The 12,880-nt window shown below is 30.9% G+C and overlaps 1 protein-coding gene across 1 annotated transcript; it reads left to right on the top strand.

The window, feature by feature from the left end:
• Positions 1–200: 200 nt before the first annotated feature.
• Positions 201–1,795, top strand: LOC145581924 (F-box/kelch-repeat protein At2g44130-like). Its single transcript, XM_081638960.1, has one exon. It carries the CDS (start codon positions 303–305, stop codon positions 1,560–1,562), a length of 1,260 nt encoding a protein of 419 aa, XP_081495086.1. The 5' UTR covers positions 201–302; the 3' UTR covers positions 1,563–1,795.
• The last annotated feature ends 11,085 nt before the right edge of the window (positions 1,796–12,880 follow it).

Below are 12,880 nucleotides of genomic sequence, written 5' to 3'. Positions count from 1 at the left end.
AGCAAATCAAATAACCCTAATTACAAACTTAGATACTTGGTATAAAATCAAAAGTTCAATTAAATTGCCAAACGACACAACTTTTACTCAATTAGCAATTTTTCCAACTCTAACTTGTAACGTGGGCGCGGTTAAATTTTCCCTTATATATACTCTTCTCTTACCACTTTGTCTTCGCTACTTTACTTCACATCATTTAAAAAAAAAAAAAAAAAAAAAAAAATTGCCTAACTTCCTAAAATTCCTCACAAATTCCTAATTTGAACAACAAAAATCATTTAACCCTTTAATTTTGTTGATTAATGGGAGATAATTGTGCTACAAAATCAATGGGGTTTCTTCAATTTGAACAATTAATCCCTGGTTTACCAGATGATTTAGCAATGGAGTGTCTTTTGAGAGTACCCATTACTTCTCATCCTTCACTTAGATTAGTTTCTCATCTTTGGAAATCTACTGTCTCTCATTCTTCTTTTTTCTCGAATCGCCGTCTCGCTCGCTTTGCCGAGAATCATGTGTTTCTTATACAGCCACTGTCGCCACCGCCGCCGTTACCGGTGGCTGAAGATAAAAGTTTACTCGAAGAATCAGATTCCGATGATGGTGTCAAAGAAGTTGTTAATGGGAGTCCACTTCTTTACAATCTGAATGTTTTTAACACGAATAATGAAGAATGGCGTTGTTTAGCAGGGGTTACAATTCCTACATTTTCGCAGTGTGTTGTTTTGCCGGCAGTGAGGAAGTTGGTCGTGCTGGGCGGGTGGGACCCGGCGACGCTGGAGCCGGTTTCGAGGGTGTTGGTTCTGGACCTCGCCGTTGGGACGTGGAGGGAGGGATCCCCGATGCCGACGGCGAGATCGTTCTTTGCCTGTGCGGCGGCAGGGCCTTCCACGGTCTACGTCGCCGGAGGGCATGACGGACAGAAGAATGCCCTCCGATCGGCGGAGGCCTACGACGCTGTGGCCGACAAGTGGAAGGCCCTGCCGCCAATGGCGGAAGAACGAGACGAAAGCTACGGACTGTCCCTAACAAATGAAGGAAAACTTTGGGTTATAAGCGGCTACGGGACTGAATCTCAAGGGAGATTCAGGCCCGATGCCGAAGTATTCGATCCAGTATTGAATACTTGGGAGATTGTTTCCGGGGTATGGCCATACCCCGGAAACAATCCCAAATCCACCGCCGTTGTCACAGTAGAAGGACAACGGCGGTGGTGGTACGTCCTCGAGGGCGAAATAAAAGAATTCCAATGGGAGGACAAGGTGTGGAAAGGGTTGAATCTCGGTTCGATTCCGAAACGAGTAACGGAGTTATGGTCATCTTCATCATCGGTGTCTTTGATTGATGTTGGAAATGGTAAGATTTTTTTGATGGGAAATGGGGAGAATTGTGGTGGGGAAGGGATGTTCATCTTGGAGAGAAAAAATGTGGATAATAACAACAACAACGGTAATAACAATTGCAATAAAGGTCAAGGTGGAGTTAATTGGAGATGGCAACATGTTCATGCTCCTCCTAGATTTTTTGGGTTCCCCTTCTCCGCTTCTCACCTTCTTATCTAGGCTTGCATTGTTATTTTCCAAATATGTAACGAGTTTATTACGCGTATAACTTATTAGTGAAATTGTCGAGGTGAAATATGGTCGAGAATTATTATTGCAAATTAAGTTCCGCCAAAGGGTTTTGAGAAAAAGTGTCAATACCAATGTTTTAGTGACGTGGTTATTATGTTACTCTGTGTCTTATACTGATGTTCGAAGATTGTATAAATCTAGATGATGAGCGTATTACTATTCTTAATTTCTTTATTATTGTTAATTATTATTATTAATTTTGACTTGATTTTGCATAAAAATACGGAATACTAACAACTCTAGAATCTGAGTTTAAAACTTATAGATTGCAATTTAAACACTAGCTACTTTATGGTCTATACATTATTACATTTGAACAATAATGCATATATTGACTTGGTATGGTTATAAACAGACAAGGAAGTGGTGTATGAAGTAGCGTGTAAAGTGGTGTGATGTTGTAAAAGCCTAAAAGGTGTACAAGCAAACAATTTATATTTGGGGAGAATAATTTCAAATTTTGATTTCTTAGAATCCCGTTTGACATGTATATAGACAAGTAAAGAACAAATAATAGAATTTAATATCCATTCAATACTTTTTTTTTTTCATTTTTTATCGGGACAAATAAACTATCAGGAGTCCAGAACCTAGTAAATTACCCATCGAGGTAGGCTCATGGAGGGTTTTGAACTTGTAATTTATCGTATAAAATCATTTTTTAACACTTTAAATTATCATTTTCGAACTCGTGTCTAGATACAAATTTTCAACAATGTTTCGTAGGTTTATTTTGATAGAGTTGTGTCTATCAATAGTAACATAAGGAGAGACCATTAAGAGCAACTCCAATACCACATCAGCTTTTAAGCTAATTATTTTTCGAGTTTTTGAGCCCCAATGGCTAGCTATTAGCTTACTATTTAACTTATTAATTTATTGTTTTCATCTTAATTACTAATTTACTTATAACATTTATTTTTTTGGCAATTTTTTTTTCCAAGTAAATTAGCTTAGCAAAGCTAATTGCATATTCCAACTCCAACAATCAAGCTAGTAGCTAGTGTAGATTTCGGATTTTTGGAAATTCTGGTCATTTGTTATTTGAGTCGGGCAATCGTGTAATCATAAATCCATAATTACTAGTGCATATATTAATTTTAAAAAGTGAATAAAACAAGGTCTTACCTTATCATTCACCTCTGAATCGATTTCTGGTCACTCAATTTTACAATTTTGTTGCTTTTATTAAACACAAATGAATTGATGTGTATTTTAATTTGTATTTGGTTTTTTATTGATAAATAAAATATCTAACTCTTGTTTCGAATTTCGATACAATACAGAATATGAGATTGAGAAATAATTGAACCAGGCTACAAGAGTAATGAAGATTGAAGAATCAACAAACAATATCATCGACAAACGTAGACACGTAGTATAGTGTAGTACCTTTTTTTTTTTTTTTTTTTGGCAGAGTATAGTGTAGTACTTGTACAAAGCTATAAAGCCAAAAGTTTAATTTGTCGCCTGAGTCAGTATTTGTTAATTAAAACTTTATTCTTTGTTTTTTTGGCGGACACAAATCAATTAGAGTTCTATGAATAATTGAAATTGATTGCATGATAGCCCATACTACTTTTATTTTATACTACTCGTATTCCTTAAAAAAATATAAAATATACTACTCGTATGAGGATATGTTATTTTTTTAATTTTCATACTAAGAGTACGTATTTTAGTCACGAGGGAAGTACACGGAATTTGATACTAGTAATAAGAGTAACCTTATTTTTCCATTGCAATAATAACCCCTCATCACCTCATATTTTATTCATTTCCATAGTAATCACTTATATGTAAAGTAGCTATACTATGACTATTATTAATAAGAGTTAACTCATGTGATAAGCACGCAGCTTGTCCGTATGGATGTAGCATGGGCACTCATCATACCCAACACTGAATATTCCACTTAAAGGTGAAAGGTGGATGAAATTCGAACTCGTGACCTGTATGTCACGTTGGCTCCGATATCATGTTAATGGACCAATTCAACTAAAAGGTTAAGCTAATAGTTGAAACCCATAATTGGTTTATATACTCTATCACACCCCTCACATGAGATTTCATTGGACTTGAAATCATACCCAATATCAAATAATCTTTGTGGTACGCAAATATGCAAAAACCTATAAAATTGTTTTATACAATGGCTAACATAGTAATAAGGAAAAAGAAATTTCATGTAGCAACCTAATGTACCAAATACTAGAATTATTACAAATAATGTTAGGCATTGATATTTTCCTTTCCCAAGCCTCAATTTCTTTTTCAACGATTACTTCTACTTTGCAAATTTAACTATTAATATATGTACTTCCCATCTATCAACTATAATAACGATTTGTCACAATCCAAATTAAACTCCGTAAATATCACTATGTATGCATGTTTAGTATTTTTTTTTTTTAACAAAATTTATGTTTATTAAATTACAGTACTTAGTTTTTTTTTTTTTTTTTTTTTTTTTTTTTTTTTTTTTTTTTTTTTTTTTTGATGAAAGAAGTCCTAAAGGGTACTAAAATTCATTAATAAAAGCCATATGGCATCTACTATTGACAATTAACGATAATTAAAACGAATTTAACAAAGTCAAACAAGAATTAATCGGGGAAGGGCTAAGAATCCAATACATAAATATAACAATTTAGCACATTCTCGATTTGTTGATACAACTTTTTGAGTGGATCTGTCGTCGTTTCGCAATTTTGTGAGAAAGTAAATTCTTGTGTTGATCTCACAAGCCAAATCCAAGCCATAATCAATCGTAGCACCGCACAACCGGAGACCAGATTAAATACAAATAAAACCTTGTCTTTTGAAAAAGATAGAAAAAACCTTGTCATTCGAAGGACATAGAAAAAACCTTGTTTTTCGAAGGAGATAGAAAAAACTTTATCTTTCGAAGGTGACATTAATATAACCTAAGAAACAAAAAAGTTAAAAGAAAATAAAAATTGGATCTTTCCACAGGTGAAATCCGATGGAAGCCCTTTCAAAAGTAACAATAAAGGCTAGAGTTTAGGAGAGAGTATCTTATTTCATTTTTAATACATAGATTATAAAATAAAATGAACTAAATATTCGTACATAGATTATGTTTAGCTCATATGATCTTATTTTTACTTACCTAATTTGATTTGAGTCTTTTTTTTTTTTTTTTTTTTTTTTTTTTTTTTTTTTTTTTTTTAATCCAAACTTATTTCTTACAAGGTCTTCTTAGATTTAAACGTGTATTTTGTATATTTATAAAATTCTTAAACTTTTTATATATTACAAAATTAAAATATTTAACAATAAAAAATCATATATAAAATACTAAAATATATACAATACTGTATGAACTTATTATTTTTCTAATTTAATCTAAAATAATAGAGTAATAAGGTATTGAACCAAGGTGAACTAAATATAACGGTAGCCATGGTAACGACAATAGTACTTAACTATCACATGGTAGGGTATTAAGAATAATCTTTTATTTCCTTAGATAGAGTAGGGTTCAAGAATTGGAACACTACAATACAAGCAGTAAAAACCCCACGCAATATTTTATTACTCCCTCTGTTTCAATATGATAGTTATATATGGAATCAATCACATAAAATAAGAAAAGGAAAATATTTGGAATCTAACATTAAAGTAAAGTATAATTCATAAATAGTTTTGCCTTATTTAAATTTTATGATTTTTTTTAAGAAAGCATTTGCCATAATTGCATAAATCAAGGTAGTAATTTTTTTACTTAGAGTCATGTCATCAGTTCACAATCAATTAATTTAACCAATCAAAATTTAATATGTATAAAATAAAAAATAAAAATTAAGTTAAAAGTACAATATATTCAATAAGGGTAGATATTTTTGAAATGTTCAAAATAGTATGTGGTACTAACAAATTAAAACGGAAAAAGGATGTATTATGACACCAAAAGAAAAAAAAAAACAATATTTTCTTATGCCTGCCAATGTACCTAGTCCCAGTATTTCTAGAGATAAGAAAAAATGGCCCATTTCTTAGAGGAACATTTGTGTGAATGATTGTAAAATTATAGGGCTATTATTTGAATGGTTAGACTACGTGTCATAATCTGATAATCTTGATTGAGATAGGAAATACCCCGTGACCTTATAATATAGTGTTCATTTTTCATTTTTATAAACTTTTACCAATTTAATTTTTTTTTTTATAATATAAAATAATAGTCGAAAGAGGAGTTAAGATGACAAATAAGGATTAAACATTTTTACTGTATTTTTCTATTAGGACCTGAACTTTTTTCTTTCATCTTTTAGGACCTTGAAAAAAATTTTAATGGGATAAATTAACTATGGTTAAGTAGTGGGACTCATCAATTGTTTTAGACTTTTTGTTAGTTTTCCCCTAAAGAATAAAGTGTGTTAACCCCCCCCCCCCCCCAAAAAAAAAAAAAAAAAAAAAAAAAAAAAGAGCAAGCAATTTAACTCTCATCACGTACTCTTCTTCATCAACATCCCTTTGTTTGTTCTCTCTTTCAAAATAAATTGATGCTGCAAAGGCGATTTTGGTGCAAATTATTAGCGGCTTTTCAAGCATATTAGCATAAGTATGTTGTCTATGAATCTTGTTCAAATTTTTTACATCAATTTTTGTATTTTCTACTAGGGTTTAAGGCTTTTTTTTTTTTTTTTTTTTTCAAATATGGGTATTCATGAGTTATAATGCTAAAATTGATGCTTAGTGTTATTATTGTGTTTAATTTATTTGTTTGTTCTTGTGTTGTTAGAATTTTGAATTTTTTGTGTTGAATGGTAAATAGAGAATTATTTTCCAAATTATGTAAACTTATGGTTGAGCGTTGAATTGAGATAAGTTGAGAATTTTTTTTCCCAAGTTTTTAAATTTTGGATCTATCAACAATTCTCATAGAGTCAGCTTCCTTCAATTTGATATAATTTTTTTATTTTGGAAATTCGGATTGTGGGTTGCTATTTTAGTTTTAGAAAGAAAATTGGAAAATAAAAGGCTATTTTTTGAAGTTTTTTTTTTATTTTTTTTTATTTTTTTTTATTTTTTTTTATTTTTTTTTTTAAAGTTTAATGTTAACAATCTTATTTTGGTTTGGAATTACTGAACATTTTTATAACCCAAATTAATGCTTAGGTTGGTTAGTATTTTTTTAGATTAAATTGTCTGATAATTAACCACATCTCCCAAAAGATGAAAGAAAAATGTTTAGGTCCCAAAAGATAAAAAGTTAAAAAGTTTGGTCCCTAATTATTACCTTAATTCGTCGAAGGAGTGTGTAATACAAAATTTGTTAAAAAAAAAAGTGTGTAACACAGTGTAACACCCCAATAATTCTCTCTTTAAACCTCTGAGGACCCTGAACAATATTTAAGAGAATTACTGGCGTGCTACCGCCACGTGTTCAAACGTTAAGGCTTTATCAGAAAATAGCAGCGGAAAAACTAAATCAGTTATAAATAAGTTTCAAAACCAACGAATGAAACCAAATTAAGTCATACAACTTGGAACCATGAAGGCCCTTATTCAAAACCCAATAAAAGTAGTAAGTGATTAAATTCAGTGTTCAAATAAATTCAAACCCAAAAGAAATAGTGTCGAATAAAATCGAATTAAAATAATTCAAACTTGCAAAAGAAATAAAATGAAACAACCAACTCTCTACTCAAGATCCCACAACCCTGATGAATGTTGCATGTGTAAGAACCTGTGGTAATTCTGCTCCCCAATATTACAAGTGTAAAAATTGGATCGTCACAGGGTCATTGAAAGGCGAAGGCCATGACCAAAGAAAGACACACAAAGCACGCAATCAGCAAAGCTGAGTACATACAAGCTGCAAAATAAATTAAGAATTCCATAACATGCTACTAATAATCAATAAATTATAGACTCAACACACGACTCAACTATTTATATTACTAAGACTCCATTAATTAATAATAGGTAAATCATTATTTTTATTCATTGGATTACGCAATAGACAAGGTTGTCCAACCCATGCTCCATTTGGAACATCAATAAAAGAAAAACCCCATGCCTCCTTTCGGAAACATCAATAAACATCCAACGACCACGGGCGCGACTCCGTGACCGTAGTTAGTATGAGATCTCACCTAACTCCTAGTTTTGAAAAATATTTGAAATAAGAGACTCTTAGATCAGACGGCCTCGAGAAAAGTACACGGCTAATACCCCATGTACCCCAACCCCTGATTGTCATTACTCCAGAAGTGCACCAATCCAGAGTTTTATTGCTCATCCATCTTGCACTTTACGTGATTTACAGGTTTAGACTTGGTGATGACTCATATGCATAACAATACAATCAATCCAATATCAATTCAATCAAGTAAAGCAACTTTTCAATTTCAATTCTTGATTTATTAGTGGCAAGCAACATTTATTATTTATTCCTTTACTACCTCGGTGTATAAACACCTTGAGTGCATAAGGCACCCCAAACTCTTAACCTTGTCTTATAAGACATGAACCATTCCTTTACTCATCCTATTTCATTAAATCATGAATGAGTAATAATTAAGTCATTTCACCAATCACATACCTTTGCCTCTAAGCGCACCTTGCATAATTAGAACATAACCAATAATTACAATAAGGAATAGTGCACGTCAAAGGAAATTCACAATGTATAACCAAACAATTTAACCCAGTCATCCCTAGACATGATACTAAATTCTCGATCCGTCCTTAAACATGCACCTAAAAGCAAGGTTTTGTAACTTGTACGTACCTTGAGCAAATGAATTGGTATGCCACTTTACTAACTAGAAATCACCTTCAATAAACTCCTCTCCTAAGCCAAATAATAACATCTCAATCAATACCCAATCAATTAAATTTACAGCAATACTAACTTACTTTAAAACCTTCAAAATCCAAATCAAACAACACTTTAAAACCTTCCCTTTTGTTAAAATTAAGGGCTTATATATAGTTCTTTAAATTTTTCTTCATAAAAACCTTAAAATACACTCTTATACATGAAATTTCAGCAAGTTCAAAGTCTAATAAAAATCTGAAAATTATATAAAAACCCCTAAAATCTCTCTTTTTAATGGGTGATTAAACCCTCTTTATAAAACATCAAAAGTAGTACTTAGAAACTATTACCAACACTTGAAACTTCAATAAAAACATATATTTATGCTTAATTAACTTTAAACATAATTAATTTTATTAATCAAACTCAAGGATAATATTTTAAGTATGTAAAAACTTCGTTAAAATCAAAAACTGCCCGAAAATCATATTTAGAGGCTGAATTTGGCCTCGAGAGGGTGGTGCTCACTACCATAGGTAGTGAGTCTTTCTTAAAACGTGGTTTCCACATGGAAAACACTACTTTTTTGTCAAAATCGGATGAGTTTAGAACCTGGTCGGGATTAAAACGGGATTAATATTAACGAACGGAAATCAAAAAAATTAAAACACGAATCTATGTGTTCAAAATAATCTGGAATTAAGTTAAACTAATCAGTAGTTATAATCACCAAAATTTCAAAACATCATTACTATAAAAGCCCTAAATCAATTGTTCATAAAAACCCTAAAATCATGATTTTCAATAAATTGAAACCCTAGGTTTATAATTCATAAAATATGAAATTTATAACATAAATATAATCTGAAATTTATAATCTTTATACCATTAAAATATAATTTGATACTAAAAATATAATCTTTATACTAAAATCAAAACCCAAAACAATTAAATTAACATTAAGCAAAATAATGAAACAAAGGAGGATGAAAATAAGACTAACCTTTTTGTGTGGGAAATTTTTGGAGATTCATGGGATATTTATAGGAGAGAATTATTGTAGGGTAAAAAGAAAGATTGGGCCTCATAAAAATAATGGGTCGATTAAGTAAACAAATGGGTTAGGCTTGTATGATTGGACATAAATTGTAGAATAAAGGTGTATAAAATAATTTGTTCAAATAATTTTCGACCCAGATTAATAATTTGAAACTTTTGAAATTAAATTATGAAAAATAACAAATAAATATTATAAATAAAATAAATTTTCATTTATAAAATATTTAAAAATACGGGGGATTACACACAGTAGTTGTATTTTTTAGAAAATAAAAAGACTAAATGCAATCTCTCTCCTCTTTCTATTAAAAAAAATGAGAGCTCTCCTCTTTCCTAAACCTTAGCCTCCATTGTTAAGCTTCAAATGGACTTTCATTAGTTTTTATCGGTGAAAAGACCAATTTTTTTTTCTTGATATCATTAGTTTTCAATTTCATTTGCTTTCAAATCAGTATAAGGTTTTCCAATTTCTTTTGAAAATACAATGTTTATCTCTGTCTCACTTTGAGGGAAGCCGTTTCTTATTTAAAATCAGGGGTTGTTAATATAATGGATTGCCATGAAATTGTTTCATTGCTGAAAAATTATTGACTACAGTCAAAATGAGAAAAAATACTTGAAACGGAGGGTATATACTTCTTATAAAACATATTTGAGTTGTACAAATATTTTAGAAAATTCTATATGGTAGCCTTCAACTTTTAAACATTCCATATAGTGGTAGGGATTTTTTTTTTTCTTATATAAAGTGTTGTCCAAGTATTCTAATAATTCACATATAGGCCTTATTTAGATGATTAACCCATCATCAAACACTCAAAGCTACACCTAAGGGTTCGTTTAGCATCGCTGTGGTTTTCTGTTTTTTGGTTTTTTGTTTTCCAAAATAATATGATATATGTCATATAATGAATAAAAAATTAGTTAAACTTGTTAGTCTTGATAATTTTGAAAACTAACAACAAAAAGTGAAAATTCCTTTTTCTTGTTTCCTGTTTTTGGTTTTTTGTTTTCTAAAAAACAGAAAAACGTAAAACAAAAAATAATGCCAAACAAGCTCTAATTAATCCGTTGGCTGATTTTGGCATGTAATTTGAGAGGTTTTTGGCATTTTCATTCCTCAGTTTTGACATTATTTTGAGTCATAAGAGCTAAAATTACCCCAAAATCGATCAAATTTCTCAGCACACAAATCAAGCTAATTTTTGGGCACGCAAATTGAGCCATTAATTATAACGAAAGTAGGATTATTGTTCAACTAAGGTTTTGAGGGTCATTTTAATTCTTAAGGGGGTCAAATTTAACTTAACAACTAGAAATACCTCACTTTATGTACAATAAATTATTTATTTTACGTTTTTAATTTTTAAGCTCGATAAAATGGTTCATTTAAGATTTTGAGGTCAATTTAGCTCTTATGGATTAAATTTAAAAGGTCAAAATTTGGAAAATGCACCATAAAAATCACGGTTTACGTGCGAAAATCAGCTAGATTTGTGATTAAGTAAGGGTAAGTTAGTTTAATGCTTGGTTAGCCACCAAACTAGCTAAATATAACCATTATGTGAATTATTAGAAACTTGGATGTCACTGCATATGAGTAGAGGTGTCAAAAGCACATCCAACCCGATCTGATCTGAAATCAACCTGAAAATATCCGATTTAAATTTGAATTCATGTGAACATAATAATTTTGTATTAGTTAATTTTAAAAATTAATCAGACCCGATTCAACCAATCCAATCATTCGAATTGACACCTCAACATATGAGAAAAGGTTTAGCCGGACACTATATGGAATTTTTAAATGTTGAAGGAAGTCATATAAAATTATCCAATATTAATCCGAGTGAACCATGTTAATATTGTGGTATAGAAACAAAATAGAGAAAAAAACCAAAAACAAAAATTTAAAAAAAAAAAAAAAAAAAAAGAGAGAGAGAGAGAGAGAGAGATTTATGCACGTATTGAGGAACCTAGGATAAGATGAGATGAAATACTAATAATTACGGCGGGATATAATATAATAACAGTGATTCTCTTGAGATTTATGCCATTAGAATTAAAAATTGGTTAAGTGCATCTTTTAGTGATAAATAAATGTCAGCCTTGACTTGAGGGATTTGGTTTTCATTTCAACTTTACAGTATCTAAATTCTAAATTATAGTAAACCATCTTTTAAAAAATAAATAAGTAAATAAATAAAATCCAAGTGTAATTCTTGGTCTAAGTCCATTTCCAGCTAAGTGGTTACCCACCACCAGTTATTTAAGGAAGTTTGTAATTATGTCTCTTCATATTGTGTCTCAAAAAGTATTTTCAAATGCCTTGATTAAGCCAAAGTTATTATCTAAATCATCCGAATTCAAGTACTACTATAGTATTTTCTTGTGAAAAAGATGACATTTGATGATTTGAATGTTTTATAAATTGTGAAACAAGTCTATTAAAAAAAGTACTATGTTGTAATAAAATCGCGACAAGTCCTTAATTATTACTCCATACATTTTATAAAATTCTTTTAATATTTAATAGTGAAATGAATTCACAAAGTCTTGCAAATTCTGTATATAATGGCAAAGGATTAGCTTAATCAAAATTTTAAATTGACGGTAGGAATCCCATAATTAATATTATATTCTTTCATTTATATTGTTATATACTTTCTCTGTTTTTTTAAAGTTGCAACACTTCTCTTTTCACGCTTATCGATACATGTTTTCAATCGTTTATATCTGTAATTACAAGTATGTAAAAATTATAAACATTGATATTAAAATTGTATATATCGTGGGTCGTGCCATGCCGTGGGTTAGGGTGTACCAAATGGTGGCCTGGCTTGGCACGGCCCGCCAAAATGTAGGCACAACATAGCACGGCACGAGCCACGGTGAGGCACGGCTCGCTGTGGCTCGGCACGGCACGATGTCCACCTCTAATTGTGAATCTTATAAAATGCTGTCAAATAATCATATTAGTATTAGGCCCTATTCTTTGAGCTTCTAAGCTAAGCAGAGAAGAGTAGATGTCAGTATAACAGAGCAAGTATCAGCAGAGTAGAGTTCAAAAGAACATAATATATTACAATAGGTCAAAAAAATAGGGTATTAGGACCTGTTGTCTTCAGCTTAATTTCAGTTCAGTTCAGCTCAACTCCAATCAGTTCAGTTCCCAATTTCCTTCTCTCACAAATAATTTATTTCATCTCTATTCAATTATGTTCAATTCAGCTTCAATTAATTTAGCTCAATAAATCAGAATATGCCCCTAATGTACAATTGAAATAATATGAAACATAAACAAAAACCTTGAAAATATATCAAGTTGAAGACCCACCAAAGCATATGGGAAACATGGTTAAAAGGATTACAGTAGTAGAAAGACTTTAAATTA

This window comes from Chenopodium album, chromosome 15 (genome assembly GCF_948465745.1).
Source record: "Chenopodium album chromosome 15, dcCheAlbu1.1, whole genome shotgun sequence".
Taxonomy (NCBI): domain Eukaryota; kingdom Viridiplantae; phylum Streptophyta; class Magnoliopsida; order Caryophyllales; family Amaranthaceae; genus Chenopodium; species Chenopodium album.
Note: the sequence above shows the minus strand (reverse complement) of the source record. Positions and strands in the feature narration are given on the sequence as shown.

Excerpts from the sequence above, each read along its gene's own strand:
- LOC145581924 (XM_081638960.1), top strand. The coding sequence starts at position 303 with ATGGGAGATAATTGTGCTACAAAATCAATGGGGTTTCTTCAATTTGAA.